Consider the following 25111-nt stretch of genomic DNA (forward strand, 5'->3'; position numbering starts at 1 on the left):
CACAAACTGACTGGGTTGGTGGTGAAAAATGATCAGCTGGGGCAGTTTGTCAGCTGCTGCAGTTTCACTAAACAGGTCATCAACCTCACTGCTTTTTAAAAGTGCACTTTATGGGAGGCTTTGTAATGTGAGGATGTGCATCTGCGGTCATGTAAGTATAAAAATATGTGCAAACATGAGCTATGTGGTCTTCATTTGCCTCCCAGCCAGCAGATTAATGTCGTGATAAAAACCACCCATATAATACAACTAAGTGCCACAGAAAGTCCTGTTTTCTCTAGTTTTTACAATAAGATTGAACTCATTGTAAGTGGGAACTGGTTCATAGAGAGAGAGAAACAACAAAAACAGCTTGCCTTACACTTCACTTTGGTTTGGTCCAGATCTCATTTATTTGGTGTGCGGTTGCCCCTGCAGGGTTTATTCCTCTTATCTTAAAATGCCATGTAGAAGATAACACAACAAAGCACCACGGCTGGGAATGTGAGATATAGGACAAGGTACTCCAACGTACTTTTTATCAGCAGCTTTTTATGTGTCTACGGGTGTGTGCATCTCTTAGTGTGAAAGGGGTTTGGAAAGGTTCTCATATGATGAGAGCCACAATGGCGTGTCTGTCTATACATTTTTTTTCATGCGTGGACCCAGACTGACCTAATTTACGCTCTGTAGATCTTACTGGTCCCATTTTATGAGGCCAAACAGGCTATTTTTATGCGAATGTCACTTCCAGCAAAGCACGACCCAGACTGGTTCAGGGTCATGCTGAGGAATACAGCCATGGGACAGGATTACAATACAACTCAGGCACATCATTTCTATCATTATTTAAACTAAATGTTGAAGTTAAAAAAATTAAATTAAAATTTAATTGAAATTAAAATGGATATTTTGGGTTGTAATAGCCATGTGGTTAAGGTCATTTTCTTTTGCCACTGCATCAGTACACGCGCAAACGAAGCTATCTGACGTCTCCGGCACGCACGCGCGCCTCCGGTGGGGTTGCAAAAAGACTAATAATTAAAAAAAAAAAAAAAAGAAAAAGGCTCAGTGCGTGTTACCTGCAGTCACGGAGCCGCTGAGCTTTGGGAGAAGTAAGTGAGTGCGCCGCGGGTTCATCTGTGAGAGCTCCCCACATTCACATTCGCCTGTGCGCAATGGCACCGAGCGCTCCTCCTGCTCGCCTCGCAGACCTGGACGCGATGGCAGGATAACTTTTAACTGCACGGATGATGCTTTTCCTCGATGGCATCTGATGAATACTTCACTGGGAAACAGTAACAGGTATGTAAGTCTGTTTACTTTGGGTGGAAAAAACAACCAAAGCAGCATTAAACTCTTCGTTTTGAAACGCTTTTCTTGTTTCTGCTCCAGTGTTTGTGCCTTCAGTTACATTCTGCTGCTTTGATTATTAATGGATTCATCCTTATGTGTGACCATATGTGAAACTCGTATTTTTTGTGTAATTATTCCTTTGTGTCAGTTAGCTATATTTGACCCCAATCTATCTGGAAGCGGAATTGTGAGCCCTGATAAGGTGCGCTATCACGAGCTTTAATTGAAATTTTTTATTAAGCTTTGACTCCGGCAAATTAAGATTCCCTGGCAGCTATTATAAATTCAGTAGCTGTCAGTTAGCTATTCTCTGACTGCCTAACCCCCAGTTATGTATCTGTTGTATCTGCAATTAATTTGCTATTCATGCTTCTGATAATTTAACTAAGTATATGTGCGCGTGTGCATTTCAGGGTCCAGTGCTGCCCATTTCACACACACTGGCTGCAGGTCACAGTCCTGCACACTGAGATGAGTGAGCAGGATCAGGTGGTCGTTAATAGGAGAGGGAGGTCTTTGAAATGAAAGATGAATGAAAGAATGAGGAGGGGAATCAGTTTCAATTAGGCAGCTGATCTACAAGTAGAAGCAAACCATTCACCTCGTAGGCTATCAGTGCTGTATACATTAAAAATGAATGAATGAGTGTGTGTGTGTGTGTGTGTGTGTGTGTGTGTGTGTGTGTGTGTGTGTGTGTACGCATAGCTAAGGCTTTATTCCTCATGACCTGTCACACCAAATTTTGCAATGAACTCAGTGTTGCACTCCCATTAGGAGACTTCAAGGTGATTGGTATCAGTGGCTGTTGGTTCTTTGCTTCCTCAGATTCTCTGGTGGACAATCATATGATACTGGAGCCACCGAAGAACAGAGGGGAATTATAGACTGAGGAAATCTTTAAAAGCCTCCCGGGCTTGAGCCAGATCTAAAAATGGTCCTAGCTTCCCTCTGTCTTTCTCCCTATTTCTGTCACAGAAAGAGGAGGGAGGAGCTGAGGAAGATGGATCAGTTTGTTTTAACATCCAGGCACAGGTGTGAGCATCACCACAGCACTGGTATTTGGATTAGAGCCAGATTTGGGGGGGGGGGGGGGCGGGGGGGGGATTGGGAATAAATGAGAGGGAGGATGGAGTGCAAGGAGCAGAGCCTAGGACCAGAGCCAACCGGACCTCTCAGGGTGGCAGCGCTTACTTACTACTCCTCCCTGATGAGCTAACCTCACTGACACTGCTCAAAGGCACACTTCCAGCCCCTCATTAAAGTTATCATTTCTGCTTTGTAGTTTCTGTGTCTGTTATACGAAAGCCATTTACAGGAAGGACTGGGATTCATATGGAAGGCTGACTGGAACAACCATAAAAGGATTACACTATCAATGAAGTTTGCTTTTAAGAGCATGCATTTCTGCTGAGTCTTTATGGAGCTGATTGTCTATATGGGAGCCAGTGAGCTTGAGGAGGCATCAATATGTGCTTCAATTTTTCATTCAGGAAATATAAAACACGTGCCAGTGTACAGCGAACAACAGTGCTGGGATGCATTTCAGTTGTTTTATTTATCTGTTCATCTGACAACTGTTGCTAGGAGCCAGGAGATGCTTCCCAGTAGTCCTCTCACCTGGAATGATCCTGCCACCTTCATTTGATGGCTAAAATGCTGCACTTTCATCTGACTAATGGGATGTGAGAAATCTTACAGTGTGTCTGTGAGAGGGACTTACAGCACATGATGGATGGGTTAACACCAAACTATGCTCTTTTCCCTCGGTAGGTCTGCCAAACATCTCACCTCCGATGCCACCGGGACGCCTCCATGGCGATGTTCAGCAGTGCAGAGCGGCCCTGGAACGAATCAGACAGTCTCGGATGGTACGAGAGGAATGAGAGCTCAGAGGCATCGGGGCAGGATGAACGTAACTACTACGCCATGCTGTACTCCCTGCTCATCCTGGCCATCGTGTTTGGAAACGTGCTGGTGTGTCTGGCTGTGCTGAGGGAGCGTTCCCTCCAGACGACTACCAACTACCTGGTGGTCAGCCTGGCTGTGGCCGACCTGCTGGTGGCATCGTTGGTCATGCCCTGGGCTGTGTACCTGGAGGTGAGGAGGTCAGGGTGTCTATAAAATTTCAGTGTGGAGCATTGATCTAGGACAGAGGTTCTCAACCTTTTTTTGGCGTTTCACTTTATTTCAGATTGGATGTTAAGTAAAACTACATACAAGTGGATACTGTTCCAATAATCCTTTTTCGTATAGTTGAATTGTTGGTGTTTAGTTTCGGTGTCATCAAGTTTGCATTTCCGCTAACACTCAGAGTAGCAAATGCTGGACTTGCATTAGCCTACTTTAACCTATTTCAACCATTGTCCATTACTTTTAGCTGTTTCAATTATTTATAAATATCTACATGGTTTATCAATAAGGAATGGGAATCACTGAGCATTCTGGGGTGGCACCGCCATTTTTGGAGGATAGCGTACTAGCTGTTATTATCGCTATCGCATAGACTACACACGAAAGACAAATGCCCATAGAAAGAGAACCTAAGGAGCGATATACTACAAAAATTTAAGTTAGTTCACTATAGGATTAGCTAATGTTATGCTAACAGAATGCTAACAAAACGCAAGCTAGTCATGCATAATTAAGCCTATTGCTAGCTATTGTTTATCTGTGACTTTTAGTTAATTATTTCAACTGTCTCTCCTTTGATTTGAGGTCATTATGAAACTTATTGAACCATTACTTTTGATGATTTTCTTGGAAAGTTTATACATTATTTGTAAATTATTTCAACTTCTCTGCTCTCTCGCTAACTAGTTTTCATGCAATCTCTTAAACAACATGTAGCCTTGAGGTATTACAACAGTCAGCTTATTACGGGCAGCTTAATGGTTATTATGATGGTAAATTTACTGAAGATCAGCATTACGCCATTTGCAATCATAATTGGACGTTTTGGCTTTTATCTTCCCTAAACAAAAATATGTGAATATGTTTTTAATCACACCCACAATCATTCTGCTTAGGCTACACCCTGGTAGCAGCTACAGAAGTTGCCTACTGATGGTGTTACAAGTCCCCCTGGTTGGCAATCACTGATCTAGAGCTCTGAAGCAAAGAAGGGGAAGAAAGTGGAGAGTATTGAGGATGTGGAAGAGATTGAAATACAGATGCTTGGCAGTGCGCAAGGAGCTGACGCTGCAGAAGAGAAGAGAGGAGAGGAAAGAGGACAGGAAGTTGTGAGTGAGACCAAGTGGACTTTTGCAAGAAAAAAACGGAGCTAAAGTCAGGAAAAGAAGGATGAGTGTCATTTGGAGCTTATTACATGGTGACAACTGTGTGGGTGATAGGAAGAGAGTAATGATGATGAAAGGTAGTTCGGTAGTGCTTCACTATTCATGTAGATTATGCATTATTGCTGAAGAACATCTTGAATATTAACAAATAATGACTTCACCTGCGTTGGGGAGCTGGCTGAGCTTCAAATTACAAAGACACCAGTGAATTTCATTTTTATCAAACCTCTGTTGAGACAAATCACTCGTTATTGTTGTTTTTATTGTTGCTTTTAATGTTTATTTGTGCTTCACATATTACTCAAGTGTGATATAGTTTGTCTGCTAATTGTTAATTTTCGCAGCTTCTATCCTTGTGCCACTTGCCGTTCAGTTGCTCCATTAATTGCACATGACCTACAGGCACCCACTTTTCATCAAAGTAATACATTGCACACCGAAAGTGAGCTGCAGAGACGTCTACAGGCTTGTGTGTGTGTGTGGAATTGCATCCTCAAAGCTTGGGGATACAGAGAGTATTTCTCAAGGGATATTGTTTGCCCACATGAGATCTAAAAATCATTTGGTTAAAGTCCAGTTATGTTTAACAAAGAGCCACCCTGCTGCCTAAAATTTGCTCTCTGTCAGCAGAAAGCCATATTTCTCACAGTGTGCAGGAGATCCAACAGCAGCTCAACCACAGAAAACGTTTTCAAGACGCTCAGTGAACAGAAGCAGACAAAGTAAAGATGATTATATCCTATGACAAGTAAATTAAGGTAGCCAGGAACCTCAGCGGGACTCAGTCATGAGTTTAACTTCCATACGAGCAGTCATGCTGTAAGAGCATGTCCTGCATTTTTCATTTCAGATTCAAAGGAATTCAAAGGGGATTTACAATTCAGGAAGGAATAGGATCATTACGAGATAGCATGACACAAAAGAACAATATGCATGAATGTAGCAGGAATGTAAAGGTCAGTAATATCTTGGATAAGGCTGGGAAAACCATTTTAGCTCAGAGTCAGGGGGAAGACTTTCAACTCCCAACACTGGCACTGCGAGCTCCATCACTCTGCGAGCTCTAATCTGAAGGACAGGGGGATTAGCTTGTTGTGACCAGAGGGTTGCTAGTTTGCTTCTACAGCCGTGTCATTGCAAAGTGACTGAGCATCTCTCTCTCCACCGTAGGTACTAATCACGTGCCCTTGAGCAAGCCATGTAATCCCTGGATGGTACAGTTGATGTATGACTTGTACTTGAGGGAAGTGTTTGTACTGGCAGCAGTGACTGAGCTCTCGCTTTCCACGAGTCACCCTAAATGATGTCGCTCTGCCTCAGCAGAACTACAGAAACAGCTCCATACTCCTCTTTCAGATCCAGATTTGATCAGTTTTGTTATGTGAAATACAGTGAGATCTGACAGAAAACACAACATTAAGTGATACAAATGTATTTAGTACTCTTAAAATTAAAATTCATTGTGGTCTACAACTGCCTCTCAATAATTTAAGCAATGAAATCCTACTATTTTAAGTTAATGGGAAGCAGTGGAAACACAGATTCCTTATCTCCAACAACCCAATATCTCCTGTCCTGGTGTCCTAACTATTGCTGCCCCTGCTGTGTCTTTTTACTGAGACATTTAGCACACCTCAGTGCTATGACAACATTGATCACATATGTTCAAACACAGTCAGTCTGAGGTCTCTGCAGAGCCCCCACAGAGTCGCTGCCACATTCCCACAATGTGCACACAATTCAATATGCTCCCACATATTTGCCTCAGTCTTTTCTTCTCAGCTTGGGCGGGTGTGACTGAGTACATACTGTGTACATGTGATGTACTGCATATAATGTATTAATGTTTCCATAAATAAGACCAAATGTCCTTAGAAAGACTAAAGAGACAACAGTGGTATGCCAAAAAGAGGGCATTTTCTTGTCCCTCACTTCTTTAAATAGCTAGTTTTGGGTTAGTAATTGGGTTTACGATTGAAATTAAAGGACCACTGTGGTAGCTTAGTATTAAGCTTCCATAAAGTCGAAAGATTTGCAAGAGCGATCAAAAACTGATGCAGCACCAATATCCCAATTATCATTCCTACACTGTGTCTCAGTTCTATGCTGCAGACTAATTGTATGCAGTTTACATATGCTACAGTAATTGCTGTGGAATACTGTTTCTGCAGTTAGTTCATAAATAAATCAACATACTGAACATTTTGTAGTTTTTCTGTTTTCGAAGATTTCTATCTCTCCACTGCCTGCAGTTTGTTTAATTTTGTTTTGCAGCTGCGAGCAGCTCCTCCATTTCCTTTGTGAATGCATCAGGGATCAATAGCGTGTAGCAACAGCACACTCACAGCATTAGTTGGCATCCATACCAACTTTTTTAAGTATATGTGAATGTGCCATATACACAAAAGCTGCTTAGAATTAGTAGAATTTCTGTCAGTTCAGGTACAAAAATGCTAGCTCCTCCACTTCCCATAATGCAGCTGAATAGTATATTTCATTACACCCTCTCTGCCTGCTTAACGTTCGCATCTTTCAAACTGAATGCCCCCGATTTGTGTCAAGCAAAACGAAACAACCCTGATGATGTGCCAATGACATCAGCTGGTTTATTTCCTCAGAGTTGACAAAGCTCCTGCAGAGCCACAGAGGACATTATGCAGCTGTTTCCACAGGCTGAGCAGTACTAACCATGACAAGTAAACTGATTTTTATGTGTAAAACCGGTGGAGAGCTGTTTTAAAAATGGAATTACCATAAATGGGTCTGGGCTGAGGTTAGGTTAACACTGGGATTTGTATTAAGGTTAGGCATGTTGTGGGGAGTTTAGCTTAAGTTTGGAAATGAGCATAGTAATGAATATTTCCACGTATTAGAAATCAAATGTGTCTCTTTCAGCTCTGGTCTATGAGAGAGAGATTGCAGCCTATTTATGTCTTTGTACGTGTGTGTGTGTGCCTGTGCATATTCCCATGTGTCCCTGCCGCCTCTTTGCGTAGGTAGGCGTATATTCCCAACTCAGATTTAAGAGCTTCAGTAGTCAGGCAATGGAGGCTGGATCCCATTTATCTTTGTCAGACAGTTATTACCAGGCATTATGGAGCCTAAGTAAAAGCCTGTCGGTCTGAGCGGGATTCTGGTGGGGGCGGGGGGGGATGGAGGTGGAGGTGAAGGGGACTGGTTTGAGTGTTATTATTTTATCTTGGGGTTAATGTCCTTTCTGAGAGTTGTAAACTCTCTCGAGGACAATTAGATAGCGTTTGACACGTTCCCTCGATTCTGCTGCTGTTAACAACATTATGTACGTTGTCCGTCACAAAACACTTAACCATGTTGAGCACCTTGCAGATTGAGCTCTCTGAAGACACGTGAGGAGCTCATTTGCAAAAACAGATAAAAGCCGTTCGTCAGCTGCGTAAACCAACACTGCTTTGATTGATATTCTTTCGAATGCGCAACTAAAAAAAAAACGTGATTTAGGAAAAGTGAAAAAATTGACATATCTCATCAAAAACAACACAACACCAGATTAATTGATATTCCCTGGAGTGCACAATATAAAAACATGATTTAGGGAAATAAAACGGAGATAATTGTTTTTCCAAATGAACCCCTCAAGTACTGTGCGCTGAACATATTTGCTACTCCATGCATACGTTTTGACTAACGAATATCCCTATTAGCATAAATGCTTAAGTTCAGCATACATGGGTGAACGTAGCAGTGTTTTTGCCAGCTCTGCTTTACTTTTCTATTTTTCCCTTCTGCTTGCCTTTCTGTCACATGCACCAGTGTGTGCGTTCATGTGTGCACTCAATAGGTGCTTCACACTTCACGGTGAAGAAGAGGAAGAGAAACGTGTGTGTTGTTAATATGCCTGTCTGTCCTGTGCAGGTGGTCGGCGGTGCCTGGCTTTTCAGCCGGCTCTACTGTAACATCTTTGTCACGCTAGATGTGATGATGTGCACCGCCAGTATCCTCAACCTGTGTGCTATCAGCATTGACAGGTGAGTGTGCAGTGTGTGTGTGTATGTGTGTCCATGTATTACTGACATTGTGGGGGCATAAATCTGTTCACACAGTCACATTGTGGGGACAAAATGCAGGTCCCCATAATGTAGATTTTAGGATGAAGACCTGGGTGAAGGTTAGGGCTAGCCAAGTAGTGGTAATGGTTGTGGTTAAGGTAAGTCTCCAGGAAATGAATGTAAGCCTATGTAATGTCCCCAAAAGTGATGAAAACCTAATGTGTGTGTGTGTGTGGGCAGCGTGTGCCTGTGGATGGGTGTCTGTTTACCTCCTTGCTACAGTTATATTGTGTATGACTGCAGATGTTGCTGTGACATCTCCAGAAGAAATGTCATCCATGTGAGATTTCCATATTTCAAAATCTTCTTCTTCAGTTCAGTTCACCTCAAAGAATTAAAAAAAAGACATTTTTTCCCGTCTTGGAAATGTCCTCTTGATAAATGTGCGTATATCTGCGTGCATCAGGAAGCGACAGAATGAGAGGCAGTGAGGAAGAGACAGGGAAGACGAGACTTCGTGTGCGCTGTGTGTTTTTGACTGACTGTTCCACAGCAGTAGTTTATCGGATGTGTTCACATCTAATTGCTGTGCGTTTGTCTGCATTAATGCAGGAGGAGCTGTGCTATACCAGTGGGTTGAGCCTTTGCTGTAGATGTGCATCTAGTGTTTACATAATTTATTTGCTGTTTTCTTCTCGTGTCACAGTGAATATTTAATAGATCTCAAGAGGCTTTGAACTTTCAACCCACAGGCCTCAAGAGTTCAACCATATAGAATGAATAAAATACTACATCAGGACTCAGGGTGTCATGGGAATGGATTTGTACGGCATGTATGCAGGACCGAGTCCTCCTGTGGTTTTCCACTGGATACATAAGATACTGGTGTCGTCATGTACAAAGCTGGATTACCAGCAGGGCAAAGCATCAGCTTCCCAGGAGCCCCAGAAGTGCCAGGTTCTCTGTGCATATGTTGGTTTTAGGTAATCTGCTGAATTGCAAATTTGCAAATGAATTTGCACCTGTTCAGCACAAGAACACATGGGTGGTCCAATTATGTGCCCCCGTCATATAGTGTCAAACGCTAATTTTAACACCTAATTATTCCAATTTATCAAATGACAGTGTGAGAACAATGTGACAACATGCGAAAGGGGTCACTCGTAGTGATGAACCTATAGAGAATCATCGCATGGATCTGCACCTCCCCTCAGCTTTACAGAGCTCCTTCAGCTGTCTTAATGGGAACTTGAAGGCAACACGGTGCACACACTTTGAAGAAATAGGGCCTGCAAACAGGTTACTCTTGCTGTGGTCATGTTAAGTACGACTTTATTTACTGTTACATGTCTGCTCACACATTTGGCCTGCAGTGTATATGTATAAATAATTTGCTTCTGAGGGATGAAGTTCTTTGGAGCCCTGTGGCTCTCTGTGATTGATGATTAGATGAGTCCATAACACTGCTACAGTATCACGCACTCTGTGAGGTGCTAAAGTAAAGAGAAGCACCGGAGGCATTCTGTCATTGATAGTTTACAACACATCCACGTTACCTTTTTGACAGCGTTGTTTATTTATAAGTTTATAGCAATGGCTGCTGTGATAGCGGGGAAGATTTGTCTCCTGCAAAAGGACGAGTCAAACCAGGTGACTCAGATGCAGCATAAATACACCAGAAAGGAAGTTTTTGCGTCAAACTTGAGGGTGAAGTGTCTTTGTGAAAGTATTTACAACGCAGGCCAGATTTTGAAGGGCGACTCAGAGCTGACGAGCCTTGTTTTCATCCTCAACTAAAAGTATAACTTAAAGCAGCACTTGATCAATAAATCATGTAAATTGTGTTTCACCTCTCCGCTTTTTCGTCTCTGCTTTTATTTAACCAGACAACAACATGACAGGAGGGTAAAGAGAGTAAAGCAGGGAGGGAAGAGTATTTTTAGTGAACGTCTGCGCTCCGGGTTTTGCCCTGCATTTTGCCCAGAGTGGGACCAGTGTAATTAGTCTGATGAGGATAAACAATCATGGCAGTTATCTGGCTCTAAACAACATAACATCACATCCATTTTGGGTCGGGGTCCAGCATAATTGCTGCTTCTTCTGAGCCACTGCTGAACCCAGTTTTCCCGGGCTCATTATACACTCTTGGCATATAGTGTGCTGATTAACTCTTAAATCAAAGCTCCACTAGGTTTATTGCTGAATACCCAAATTGTTTCTAAATAGAAATGCCTGGTTTGCTTCTCCATTGTTGGTCTTTATGTTATCCGCTTTCTCTCAGCAGTGCATTTTTTGGCATCCCCAAAGACCAGTTCTTTTCACGGAGGCTTTTTTTTTTTTTTTTTTTCACCTCTAATTATTCCCTTTTACTGTACAGTACTATCAGCACTTTTCTCTTCATTAGATGTCACCCCCAATCCCCTGTGCACACATTTTCAAAGCTTGACAGACTCTAATCTGTGTGTGTGTTCAGGTACACTGCAGTAGTGATGCCCGTCCTGTACAACACCACCCATCGCTCCAGGAAGAGAGTTTTTGTGATGATTGCCACCGTATGGGTCCTGGCCTTCGCTGTCTCTTGCCCACTGCTGTTTGGTTTCAACACCACAGGTGAGGTCAACAACATTTTGATTTGGTCTTCCTGTGCAGATGCACCGTACGGAGATTCAGGTTTTGCAGGATGCAGAATAGAAGGCAAAGCACGGAGGCACTGTGTCATTGTGGAAATCAGGGTCAAAATTCAGTCTACTTGCAATTTGGGTTCAGCTGTGGGACATGAAATGCAATCTAAAATGGGACTTAAAGGTGCGCTCCGCCAATTTAGCACGAGTCAATTTGCTCGTCGTGGAGAGCACTGCACCACTCAGCTTCTTCTGTGACTGCCAGCTTTGTCAAGTGTAAGAAAATAATGACGAGACCCAGAGAGCTGTGTTAAAAACTGGAGCACATTGAGTTTGAAAGACGTGTGTGTGCACCAGGCAGGGAGCACTACAAGAATAAGAAGCACATTCAAACTATATTAGGTTTTTTAAATGCTTTGACTGCAAGGTTAGCTGTGGCTCTCCAGCCGCAGACATTGCATGAATGCAGTGTCAATGTTTAATTTTTGAATAATGCATGCCTTGAATTCTGGTTAAATGAGGCTACTGTAGGTGGAGAGAGAACATCGTCTACTACAAGACTCTCTTTGAGGTGTGCTGATAGGATTATTCATGCTCTACAGAATTGAATTTGCTGTGCTGACAAAATCACATCTTCTGTATTTGGCTTGTGTGACATGGGAACAGGAAGAATTAACCACCAAACAATCAAATGGACTTCCATAAAATGGAAATGTGGGAGACATCACTAGCAGCTATTTTAAGTTAAAAACCCAGCAGCACGGATGCATGACTGCACGCACACAATGAAGAACATTAGTCAGACACGATGTAAAGCTACTCACAGCGATACAGGCATGTGTTTGTGTCCACTTACAATCAATGCATAACAATGCCCGGTGAGTGCAGGAATCCCACTGTTCTTTCAGTATACATCAGCACTGGAAGGAGGGACCAGTGGGTTCACATCAGGTCCAGGATGCTTCATCATCCTTCAAAAGAAATGGATTGAAAAAAGCAGCTTGAGAAGATAAATACAGTACAAGTGCCAAAAAAACAGGCTGAACAATAAGAGTCTAGAAACTGAAGGTGGTTAGAAATAGATTGTATCTGTCTGTGCTTGTTTCCATCTCCTGTGTATTGAGGTCTGTGATATTGATCCAGGGAAACATCCAGGGAGAAGCCAATCACTTCAATTTGTTCACGCCATTCACATGCAGCATGCATTTAACAGCTGTGGTCCGAGGCCATCACTCTTTTCAAGCTTCAATTTACAGCACTATCAGCGCCCTTTATAGATGTATGTGGAGCGAGAATTTTGATTGAATAATTAGTCTAGATATTATCATTATCGTGTCAAATGGCCTCCTGTCCTGAATTTATGGTGCAATTACCGTCAAATCAATCACCCCTCCATCTTACAGCAGCGAGTGTATGTGTGCAGCAGCGTACAATTTAGTTTGTATGCAGAATATGAACGAGGACAGGCCGTCGAGGTCATTTTCAAGATGGAGAGCATGCGCCAGGGTCAGAGGTTGGCTGTAAATTACACCAACTGTCTCCTTTACTATCGTGTGATTTTGAGAGTATTTTGCATAATGATGTTTTCTTTTTGACACAGATGACCCGATGGTGTGCTCCATCTCCAACCCTGACTTTGTTATCTACTCCTCGGTGGTGTCCTTTTACCTGCCATTTGTTGTCACTCTGCTGGTCTACATCCGCATCTACGTCTTCCTCAGGATGAGGCGGAAGAGGATCACCTTCGGCCAGGCCAGCGGAAAGGTGCAGCCAGGCTCAACTCCGCCCTCTGTGGTGAGACACTTGTCTCATTTGTCATGCACTTAATGATTTAATGCATGAATTAATGCAGGATGTATGAAGAATTCCTATTTTTCACCATTAACAAATGATCTAGTCACTATGACTTGATGTGATTGGTTCACTCTCAGTAGATCCTCGCTGTTAATTCACAGTTACTTCATATGATATAAAACCATATTAAACCTTGTACATAAAAAAATAAATGAAAAAATAAACACAAAATGATGTCATTTTAAAACTCCACCTTTTTTGCTCTGTTTGCCACTCTTTCCCTGAAAACCTCGTTATCTCTCCCCTTTATTACTGACTTATTAATGACTTGACCGCTACATAATAGATATTAATAGATTTATTCACCATTAAGACAGCCATTATTTACAATTAAGAAACCCTTTACAAAGGGAGCCTTATCAGGAGGTGGTACCTGAATTGTTATACAGTCGTCTACTGACTGGGAAAAACATCGTTACCCACCATTATAAAACCCTCTAGCTTTGATGGTATACACTCACAAATCCATAGTGGCCAAGCTCAGAATAGTGCTGACATTTTCTTTAGCTCCTAATAAGCTGCTTCTTTGTAGATGCAAGTTTTTCTCCTTGCAGCATCCACATATATCTCACGCATTTCTCTTCCCCATTCACATTTGCTCACATTATGCATGCTCATAATGACTTGCAAATTACATTTCACCTTTACATCGCACCTTGTCTGTTGGACGTGCTCTCCTTTCCTTTTCCTTTTATATGCACATACCTCGCTAGCAAAACTTCCTGCAAAGCCTCATAACTGGCTCAATTGAAGTATAAAAATACTGCTGCTGTCAGAAACACCGGATAAAACTGCCCCAAATAAAAGCTGTTTTTCTCATGGGCATGAATTTTTATAAGTCACAGGTAAAAGCGTTCAGTGGAGATGTCAGAAGAATCTCAGGAATCTTATTCTGCCCTAATATGAGAGGAAATCTGAGTTTTGTGAGGCTGCTCTGTAAATGCAGGCATGGTGCAACAGCCTTTCAGATGATCACAGGTCAAAGACAAAATGTAAATGTATAGCACAGTTCATAATTAGCTGACCCGGCTGTGGCTGTAAAACTGAAGCTGCTCTTAATTAAAATGGCTCAAGTTAAAAATAGTACATTTAATCAGGAGTTTCAAGCTCATTAGCACAGCAACATATCAGTGTTTGAGGAACAATAAAGACTAAAAGAAGAAAGAAATACTAACTATAAACATGAATATGTAAATATGTGATAGATATCAAGGATCATAGATTGTTGCTGGCATTGTTCTTTAAACGGATAGTTCATTACAGTGCAAATCTGAATTTAGTTTTCAACCAGCTGTCAGTTCTTTGATCACATCCATCACTCTAATATTTGCCCTAGTTAGATCTATCATACAAACGATGGCTTTATCTTTTCACCGCGGGCAAGGAGACATCAGGTCATGAGCTGTGCATCTACCCTATTTTTATAATATTGTGTATAAAAGGACACTGATAATTCAAGCCAGTAGCTTGACTGGCTTTGGCATATCCAGGGGCTTCCTGTGTAATGTGGCTGGATTCATTCCACTCCACTTTTCCCCTTCATTGCACACAAATTCACAGTGAAGTCCTCTATTTTAACAGCAGGTTACAGATAATTGGTTGTGGTTGAGCTCCAGTTTGGGATCTCATCCATGAGTGGAGACACCCGTTGTAAGATAAAAGCCCTGCAGGAGTTCAGGCTGAGAGAATTATAATGGAAAAATGTTTTGAAATAACATAATAGGGCTCTGACTCAGTCAACTGAAGGAACATATGATATGAAGACGGAGACGTTCAGTTTTTTTCCTTCTTCCAAAAGCGGCTATCTTTACGTCTGACCTTTAATTGAGTCGCACAGTGTTTGCTTCAGGAGTGAAAGTGACTGAAAATATAACAGAAATGAATCCTCATTCCCCTGATGCGTTTTCTCTGTGATACTCAGCGAGACTTGCTTGAAGTTTGATAAATACACCCTCTGAGGTGAATAGAGTCTGCAGGTGTATGCCAAAAACACTCTGCACCTGTAGCTTGACGGGGGATGGGCATTGAGATAATACTTTCAACCTTGAACCTCCCTCTGCTCCCCTAGGAGACATGTCTACAAGAGGAGACTCCCAAGGCAAAGCAAGACCTGTCACCTATAAGGATTAAAGTGGTAGGTGGTCTTTTAAACTTGAGATCCAACACAAGCGTGAGATTCTTCAATTGATTTTTTTTTCCGTGCTCCAGTTTTGCTAAACGCAGCGCAGCCTAATGCCTGACTAACTCTGTATTGACCGTGTTGGCGTATTGTGACACGGTGGCACGCAAGGCCGTTCTGTTTTTAGCTTTTCATGCGAGTCTGTCCGTGTGTACGTTCATGCACGCTTGAGTTTTTCGTTCCGCTGTGTGGCTGCTGCCCAGGGGTCTGAGAAGGAGCTGGAGACGGCGAATGTGGCGCGTGGCCTGTTGTCTTGTGTCACCTGGTCACTAGTCAGCGGAGCAAAGTCTGTGGGTGACGCACTGCAGCACCTGCATAATCCACAGACTTGTTTAAATGCAGAGGGAATAACAATCTGAGAAGAATGTGTGATGAGATGAGTGTGTGAGTGAGAGAAGAATAAAAATTTCATGTTTGTGGCCATAGTACAAATATGCACAATACTGAAAAACTGGTGCTTATTATTAATCACTGGAGCTGTATTTGTCAATGTTTCAGAAAGTGGAAGTATTTGCTGCTAAAAGAGGTCAATAAAAAGCCTATAAAAAATGAAATACTGCCTTATCAAGTGATACACATGTACTGTAGCTGCACTAATGTGCGCTGAATACTAACGGTGTATCTGTGATTTAAAGACTTGGAGTGGAGGAAGAGCTTTGCCACCACTTTCAGTCTGTCTGAACAACACTTCTGAGATGTGCTGGGAATTAACTCCAACTTTCTGAGCCGTACTCACCGCTTTGTTGGCTTACTGGAGTACCACTCAGCTTCAGACATTTTCCACATGAGGTTAAAGCAGGATAGGATAAAACTGTCTGTCAGTGTGTAGAGCGATGAAGTGCGATTACTCAAAATTCAAACATTAAAGCTGCAATAATTGATTTGTTTTTGAAAATTGGGGGCAGCGGGCCAAGCTGAAAACACATCATTGACACAATATCACCTTTTTAAAGTTGTAGCAGAGAAGTTTGCTAACAATGATTCAATATGTGTGCTGATTTCACTGCACCATTTGTAAATAATCGTATTTCATCTGTCTCGCCAGCAGAGTGTCGAGCCTTCAGATCCCGCCAAGCCCTGCCTGCTGTCAGGATGCCTGTGGCGCAAACGGCCAAAGACGGGACCCGTGGAGGACTCTGTGCTGCCCCCAGTGGACACGCACAATTGCTGCAGCATCAGTCACGCCTCCTGCGGCCGCACCGAGCTGGATCTGGAGCCGGAGCGAGGGGAGGAGGAGGCGGAGGGGAACGGCCAGCACGAACGGCCTCCTGTCAGGATGAGCTGCGAGGTGAAGGATCTGTCCAATGGACGAACACACACGTCACTGCGGCCGGTGCATCATTCTCATAACAGCAATCCACGATTCAGGAGCATGCACGCACGGGAGAAAAAGGCCACTCAGATGCTGGCCATTGTGCTTGGTGAGTGGAGACTGTCTTTAGTGGGATAAACTGAGGAAATGCAATGTAAAGGTCATGGTAACATTTGATACATGCATGTTTACACATGAGCTCCTTATTCCACAAGTCCATTTTTATTTTTCTTCTTTTCTGCCCTATGCAGCGGGTCACCTATGCAGCGTTCTCGTCTGCCCATGATGGCACCGGCACATTTGCTTACTCTGTGTGCATTAGCTGCATATTTTGCAGAGCAGCGATAAATCAAGCTGAAATGTCAAAAAAAAAAAAAGTCTGGCTGGCTTCAGTTCACAGTGTGTGTCCAGACACATGCTGTAGCTCCTGACACAGCTTCCACACGCTCCAGTTACCAGCCAGGTTGCTATAAGCCTGGACAAGTTAGCTCTGGCACAGCACAGATCTCCCTCACAAAAATGTAATCAGAGGTGTCTGATTACACTACAGCGGTGTCAGTGAAAACTGTGGCGCACACATAGAAAATGATCTCGGCGCGGCTCAGTTCCCCTCTGCTTTCCAGCCAACCGACCACTGCTTTGCTCTCATGTTGTGACCCCAATTATAGTGCTCGAATTTAATGAGCGTTTCGACTCTGCTGCAGCATTTATATTTGTTTATACATAATTTCTGAACTCCGTCCTTTTGGCTGCTGCGTGGTGTGTCATATGAATTCAAGTGTTGGGTGTGAGTACCACACAAAGCACAGGTTAATTGGGAGGCAGACGTGTTTCAATTGACCCCTCTCTAAGTCAGTGGCTATGCCTGGTTAGCTAATACTGACTCAATGAGCTGGTTGAAAAAGAGAACTTTCTAATGTGTCTATCAAATGTATTTTAAAAAGACAACCATGTAAAAGACACTTTAACATAAACATAATAGCTACACACCTCATACTGCCTTAAAACTAAGGCTAAAGCTCGGTAAAAAGTCAGCATCCTCACCAGTTAAGGATACCGTTAGACAATGAAACAAAGAATCAGTAACCCCCAGTTTCTGTCGTTAGCTAGTTAGCTGAGCGTGCTAATATTTGTAGCTTAGATCAGAGCTGACACTCTCAATGTATTGAGCTAATGATTGCATTAATTACTGTATTACATTTTAACATTGCATGCATTATTAGCTAACTTTAGAAGTACTGATGGGTTCCAAACTGTTTATAGTAAGATAGTTAGCCTAGCATGCTAACATTTGCAGCTTATGCTACAGCAGACAAACGCATTGTTGAATCCATTCCTTACAATTTTGCTCTTGTGTTCTTGGTTTTTGTCCTTTCTCCTTACCTCTCGGCTCTCTGGCTGCTCCAGGGGTGTTTCTCATCTGCTGGCTGCCTTTCTTTGTGACTCACATTCTGAACACCCACTGCAGGACATGCTACGTGCCTCCTGGGCTTTACAGTGCTTTCACCTGGCTGGGCTATGTCAACAGTGCCCTGAACCCTGTTATCTACACCACCTTCAACATCGAGTTCAGACGGGCCTTCATCAAGATCCTCAGCTGCTGAGGTGGACAGTATGCCAGGAAATTTAAATGGAAATGAGGCTGCGCGCTCATGCTACAACTCTGTCGTGGTGCATTTGGTAAGCAGCAACCACAGCTGTGCACTGGTCATGGTCAAGGGAGGCAAACCTGCTTTGTGTCAAGCAGTGTTTTACAGTAGCATCAAGGAGAAAAAGAACAGATGCTGGTGTGCAATAAATTCAAACAAAAGAGGATTTCTACTTCAAAACAGACTCAAACTTTTGTTTCTCAGCAGAGCCGGGAGTCCTTTTCAGCAGTATTACTCCTCAGATAAGACTTCAATTTTCTCATGCATACAGTCTTAATGACAGCACAAGGTGTTGAACTTTCCTGTGGATATGTCTTGTACAGTATGTGTACTGCTCATTCCAATCGAGGTAAGTTTGGAGGCTCTTTGGAACCACAATGGTGCATTAAAGCAGCTGCAAGGAGTTTTTAACTGGTTATGAAACAGTCTTTAATACTGATGCCTCTATATGAGCTACATAAGCAAACGAGGCCATCAGCGAGAAGGCTTTTTCTATATCGTTATTCTGAATTCTCGACCCTGCGTCCAGTTTCCCACAACGGCATAATTTAATTAAAAAATAAAAAAATATTTCTTTCTTTCGCTCACCTCCAAAGCAAAGAAACGCTCTAGCCAGATCAAGACCTATATGGCACAAGGCGTGGCGCTCATGGGAAATGCGGTCCTCATTCTGGGGAGCAGTACTGCTTTTGTCCTCAGGGGCCGCCAAAATCAAGACAAAATCAAAGTTCCTTGTAGTTGCTTTAAGGTTGGTCAATTGATCCAAGAGCTGCAGGCCACTTCATCTTGAGTGCACCGTGTGGATTGACTGATGTTACTCACCTCCCCCACCCACACCCTCCCTCATCACCACCATCAGTTGCACACTAGTGCATGCACAAATCAAATTTCAAGGGTGTTCACTTGATCGGTGCTGGAGGGATTGTATTGGTCCCTGCCGAGACTCACAATCATTTTGAAGACTGTCATGTATATTGATGTGGAGGCATTGTGCTCAGTGTGGATTCGTTAGAATTAAAAATGTGACATTTTGATGTAATGCACAGTAGAAACATTTTCAGTGTTTTTTAAAGGGACTGTTTATTGGCAAACCTTCCTCTGATTTAGAGCAGCCTGCTGGCTGTTCTGATGATGGCAGAAGCTTTGTGATCATAACCCATCAAGCAGGATTGTAAACCATGTGGTGGGCAGGTCTGTCGTGGACAGAACATTTACTGAAGTGTGTTGTAAATAATAAAAAAAAGAAAAAAAAGAAAAAGATGAAACGCTTTCCAGGCTTGCAATCATCTATCAATACACATACAGTATTACACCGCTCATGTATGCATGAGTATGTTTTGATGTTGCTGGTGATGGGAGACACCAAGACATACGTATGGTGAATTAAAGTGGAGCACAAGAGGGACCAAGCTGAGCGAACAGGATATTGGGAAGGGGGAGATTTAGAGGAGGTGCAACAATGACACACAAGGAGGATGAATCTGGAGAGAAAGACTCACAACAAGATAAGGGGCCATGGGAGAGCTGAGCACGAAGGAATGAAGCCAAAACAGAATGAAATGAAATGAACTCAGAGAGCAAGGATCAAAGATGGCTGTAGGAGGAAAAAATGAAGATGGATTGAGGATAGCTGCAGGAACAAGAAGAAAGGGGTGATCGGTCTTTCTCAGCCTACATCTCAAGCACTCCTATTTCTCTGAGAGGCATAAACACCTGCTCCCCTGACAGTTAGCGTTGATTCAGCCTTGTTTCCATTGAGACTACTTATGATAATGACGCACCAGGTGTGTGTGTGCGCACGCATGTCTGTATTTATGGATGTCCACTGTGAAGCCCCTGTTCATGATCATGATAAGGCAAACATTAGTATCCCATCGCATTAATGCAGCTGAAATCAATATTTAATACAACATGGGGACGTAGATAAATGTAAACTTACAGGGCTGTAATCGAGACGTAAACAAACTGACGTTGAGATTCTGTGGTGATCAGATGAGGTGCTCGCTCCTCTGTTCTTTCCTTGAATTTAATTCAATTTGAATTTCATTAAATATGCACTTTAGGTTGCACATGCGCCTCTAGATTACATCCAGTCTTTCAGACATAATAATTACATTCCCCTCTCACTGTAAATTAACTGCACATATGCTGGAAGCCCCAAAGGCCTCGAGCCCCTCTATAGACCTCCAGAGGCTGCAATGTTCATTACGTCCCATAATATGAAGCAGCTCGATGGATCAAACATACAGATGATACTGTGCAGGTCCATAATTTCAGTATAATATGCTTATAATTTCCAAGATGTTTTAGAATTTGATGATAATTATGGGAAAAACTTTTCATATAATAAATAAAGAATGAATTTCTGTTGTTTTTTCCCCTGTAATTACTAATAAATCACATGGTTCTTTCTAAGAAAATATAGGAAATTATTAGGAAATTTCAGTTATGTTCTTTTTCATAAAACATGTCCAGCACACAGGTGGGGGCACAGCACTCACCCACCACCACAGATTTTCATTGTTGTGCAGCGACTGTTCAGCGTCTTTATCGCTGCTCGGCTCTGAGGTCTGTGCACACAATCACATCCTCCTGGTGAAGCCATGTGTCATTTAATGTGAAGACCGTTCCTTAGATCATTTTGATTTTGCTTGCTTGTTTATGGGGTCTTTGGAGGGTGGTAATTAACAGTGGACATTTTGGCCCTCTGGTGGCAAGAGAAAAGGTTCATCATGCCCCAAAAACATTGATATTCATCTTCAGGGGACCATGAATATACATCAAAATCAATTTCATTTCATTTAAATTCCTTGCACAGTGGTTTTCAAACAGAGGGTGGGCCACTGAGGATAGGGTTGGTGGCATCACGGGGGGCGTGTGAATGATGTGGGAAAATATGGAGCAGAACTAAAGCTGAATGAATCTCATTAATGTGAGAATGATAGACAAACGAGCACTTTCATGTTCACGAGATTCAAGCTGTGTAGAAAAATGTAAAGTAATTTGTTTGGCAAGCAGGAAATGAAAGAAAGGGCTAATGCTAATCTAGAAAATGTGCCAGTCAAGATCAAACTATGGGAAAGCCATCTTGGTCTTGAGTTTGGAGTCAATGTGATGGAGCCTCATGTCTTGTTTTTTTTTTTGAGTAGCTTTTGGGATCACGTTCGTTGCATTAAGTTACTTCGCTTACATAATAAATCAACCTTCATTTTTGCTTTCACAAAAACGAACCTGCATGTTGAAAAATGAGGCCAACGTGCCTTAAAAGGTGATGCCAAGCGGTCCTGACGAAGCGTCTGTATGTGACAAGTTGGGAGTGAGAATGCGTTGGTGTAAAGTGCTTACTGCCAGTGTGTGTGCTGTGCAGTGGCTGTATATGTATATATGCCTGAATGGATAGATACACGGGCTTTGGGGATTACATTACTTGCTGCACGACATGCATGAGTCTGATGAGTACATGTCTGTGCATGCACAAACAGGTGCTTTCCTTCATTCTGTCTGTGCGCATTTGTGAGGAATACATGATGGAACATGTGTAATCAGCTTGAAGTGAGCAGGGAGGTTTAAAAGTGAAGGGCCCCATCCATGAGTGAAAGGCAGAGGGAGGGTTCAGCTGCACTGCGAGTTAGGGATGGCACATCAGACAAAGGGAGAGATGAATGCGAAGCAGCGTTTGCATGATTATCAGCAGGATTCAGAGGGGAGAGGATGCTTGCATGAATGATGGCTACTTATTGTTTAATTACTCAAGACGTGGTCCGATTCCTGTGTGTTTTCACTCTTCAGCTTTTAGTTTCTCTGGTCTCTGCTGCTCTGCGCATGCGTTTCTGAGGAGGCAAAACATGCAAGGCATAAATAAGTTGATGACAATTCCACCACTCCAGTTCCTTCAGAAATAGCAAGTCTGCTCCTGCTTCTTGCCTTTGTCTTCGCGGATATGAGAGGCTTTGTGCATTTCAGTGGGTGGACGACCAGATGTGATGGGTACTTGCGGTCTTTAGCAGTGGCTAATGATGATGGATAAAGATGTTGATTACAGACGGGTGGCTACATGCCTTAAATGACATTCAGTCTGTCAGTCTGTCCCTTTCTCCTTCCACCAAACCCTCCCACTTTTTTTTTCCTCCCACGAGTATGTCAAAGCAGCATGATAATCATCCTCCCCTCTCTGTCACTCCCTGCCGCTGACACAGGCTGCCTTTACTGTTAACTTGATGCCATTTTGAGGTTCAGAGGTCAGTTGTTCGGAGGGATCCAATCTTGCAGCGAGGCAGCTGTGGCTCCGGAGGTAGAGCGGTCGCCTGCCAATCAGGAGGTCGGTGGTTAGATCCCCGGCCTTGGCAGCCCACATGCCGAAGTATCCTTCGGTGAGATACTGAACCCCAAAACTGCCCCTGATGCTGTACCATCAGTCTGTGAATTCATATGTATGTTGCTTTGGATAAAAATGTCTGCCAAATGACTGTAATAAATTAATTAATTACTATCATATAAAAATAATATCAATATGTAGCTACAGCCAGCAGACACTTGGCTTAGCTTAGCTTAGCATTAAGACTGGAAACAGAGGGAAACAGCCAGCTTGGTTCTGTCTGATGGAAACACAAGCCTCATACCAGCACAACAAAAGCTGACAAATAAACACATTGAATTCCAATGTTTGATCCATACAAACACAGAAGTGTGAAAAAAAAATGGGAAAAACCAAGTGTGGGAACCAGATAAATAGTCCACATTAGCATCTGTTGTTGTGTTATGTATGTGTGTGTAAATAACATCAACAAGGTCTAAGTGATCTTCACAGCTGCTCACAGGTGGATTGTGTTTGATTTTGTCCTCCATATCCAGTCTTTAGTCGAAGCTGAGCCAACTGGTTTCAGTTTCATATTCAGTCAACAGCTAAGAGACTGGTATCAATCTTCAAAATGTTGAACTATTCCTTTAGTCATGAAATGTTGGGGATAGGACTTGGCTTCAAGTTAAGGTTGTGGTTAGTCATGTAGTGGTAATAGTTACGACAAGTCTCCAGGGAATGGATGCAAGTCAGTGCATGGCATGTATAACATGAAAAATATGTATATTCACTGTAAAGATTCGAGGCTTCAAGCACTGGAAGGTTTCATTCAGACATAATCATTGTTTAAGTAAGATTGGGGGATTTTTTCAGGACCAAAATGCTGGACCCTGACTTGGGGTTAAGTTGGGGTGAGGTTAGGTTTAGATTAAAGTCGGGGTTAAGTAAGTGGTGGTTATGGTTAGACTTAGGGTAAGTTTCTAGGAAATGCATGTAATTCTATGTGAAGTCCTCACAAGTACATGAAATACAGCGTGTGTGTGTGTGTGTGTGTGTGTGTGTGTGTGTGTGTGTGTGTGTGTGTGTGTGAGACAGAGAGAGAGGAGGCGTGGATCTTGCCTGAGAGAGCAGCATCCCTGGTTGAGCAACATGTAATGATTACATCTAATGGAAACACTGAATGCTAGCCAATCAGAGGCAGAGTTCCCAGAGTAATGGTGGGGAAAAAAAATAAGGCATCAATCAGCCTTTCATGTGTCACGTTCAATAATTCCCACCAGCCAGGAACTACACCAATGCCAAAAATCTGCTTGAAGGTAGGTTTTTGAGGGAATTTTCACAGGGGCATAAAGACGGTTTGTAAACAATCAGAGCACATTTCTTTTATTGCTGGCCTGAAAGTAGTCAAATTCAGACATAATATTCATAATATAAGTTTCATCTCCCTGCAGGTTCGCACAAAAATAGAGAAGACATGACCTCAGTGTCATGACAACTGCAGCCCTCGTTAATATTCACTCATTAAGAAACTTGACATCTATTTCTGCCGTGTTGCACAATCATCTGCTTTTTTAGGTTATTCTCACCATAGTTTGAGTGTTGAAACAAAATGTGACCAGACTTTATGGAAGGTGAAAGGTGTGGTCCTGCCCCCTGCCCCCTCATATCTCCTTCCCGTATCCCCTGCTGTACTTATCTCACTGCTGCGATGAGGCGTTAACAAAAGGAGGAATGGAGAGGAGAGAGTTGTTCATGTGTTCGTGACTAACATTCAGAAGTAATGCTGAGGGTTTGAGGTAACTATTTAGCATGATTAGATAGAATTAGTTCTGGATGGTTGATGATGCAGATTGTCATTAAATAAGGGAGGAAAAGGGACGTTTCAAAGGACTTTTCAAGGTGAGGTACATCAGTGAGACGCCTTTAATATCAAGAAGCTTGAAATGATGCTGCTCTTTCTCTCTCAAAGACGTGGACATGAAATAAGAACAGAGCGAACCTGCGGCCAGCCAACCAACAGCTGTGCAGTATGAAGACGTCCACCAGTGGTTCACTGTGTGTGCTGTGTGTGTGAACGGTCACAACTGAGCAACTGTCACACCCAGTCTCTACATTTACATGCACCCACCCATCAAATACCCCAAAATAGTTCCCGCCCACTTTGCACAGTAGCCAATGTTCTCCACCTTTTGAGGGCGTGTGCTTCTTTTTGACATTTCTTTAGATCCTCTCCTGTGGAGAAGCTTGAGGGGCAAACGCTGCACCCTTGAGAATTACCATCACAATGTGGCCGTGTGATTATTATCAGCAAGCCAGGTCTTGACCGAAGAGCTACTTTTGGACTTAATGAGCAGAGGGGATGTGGGAGACAAAGATAGAGGCAAAGCAGCCCCACTACACCTATTAGGATTAATCTGATAACCAGTCCACTCTCCCTCCTTACAGGGAGACCGCTGAAGGGGTTAAACTTCTTCAATACATACGCTCCTGTATTCCCCCGATAAACCAATATTTCTGGAGGAAATTATGCCAATGAAATGATT

The 25111-nt window shown here is 42.7% G+C and overlaps 1 protein-coding gene across 3 annotated transcripts; it reads left to right on the top strand.

Annotated features, from left to right (window-relative positions):
- The first annotated feature begins 1096 nt into the window (after window positions 1-1096).
- On the top strand, window positions 1097-19499 carry drd3 (dopamine receptor D3). Of its 3 annotated transcripts, none has more exons than XM_076761462.1 (8): window positions 1097-1284; window positions 3106-3432; window positions 8523-8635; window positions 11130-11266; window positions 12878-13071; window positions 15200-15265; window positions 16359-16731; window positions 18030-18825. In XM_076761462.1, the coding sequence occupies exons 2-8, from the start codon at window positions 3148-3150 to the stop codon at window positions 18224-18226; spliced, it is 1365 nt and encodes a 454-aa protein (XP_076617577.1). In that variant the 5' UTR covers window positions 1097-1284; window positions 3106-3147; the 3' UTR covers window positions 18227-18825. The 3 variants fall into 3 exon arrangements, with proteins under 3 accessions (XP_076617577.1, XP_076617575.1, XP_076617576.1); XM_076761460.1 differs by having other exon boundaries at window positions 1135-1284; window positions 16356-16731; window positions 18030-19499; XM_076761461.1 differs by lacking the exon at window positions 1097-1284 and adding an exon at window positions 2966-3017 and having other exon boundaries at window positions 16356-16731; window positions 18030-18351.
- The last annotated feature ends 5612 nt before the right edge of the window (window positions 19500-25111 follow it).

This window comes from Chaetodon auriga, chromosome 21, assembly GCF_051107435.1.
Source record: "Chaetodon auriga isolate fChaAug3 chromosome 21, fChaAug3.hap1, whole genome shotgun sequence".
Lineage (NCBI taxonomy): Eukaryota > Metazoa > Chordata > Actinopteri > Chaetodontiformes > Chaetodontidae > Chaetodon > Chaetodon auriga.

Bases quoted from the DNA above. Each gene is read 5' to 3' on its own strand.
- drd3 (XM_076761460.1), top strand. From the start codon at position 3,148: ATGGCGATGTTCAGCAGTGCAGAGCGGCCCTGGAACGAATCAGACAGT. The intron at 8,636-11,129 runs GTGAGTGTGCAG...GTGTGTGTTCAG, and splicing joins TGTGCTATCAGCATTGACAG to GTACACTGCAGTAGTGATGC. The intron at 15,266-16,355 runs GTAGGTGGTCTT...CTGTCTCGCCAG, and splicing joins CACCTATAAGGATTAAAGTG to CAGAGTGTCGAGCCTTCAGA.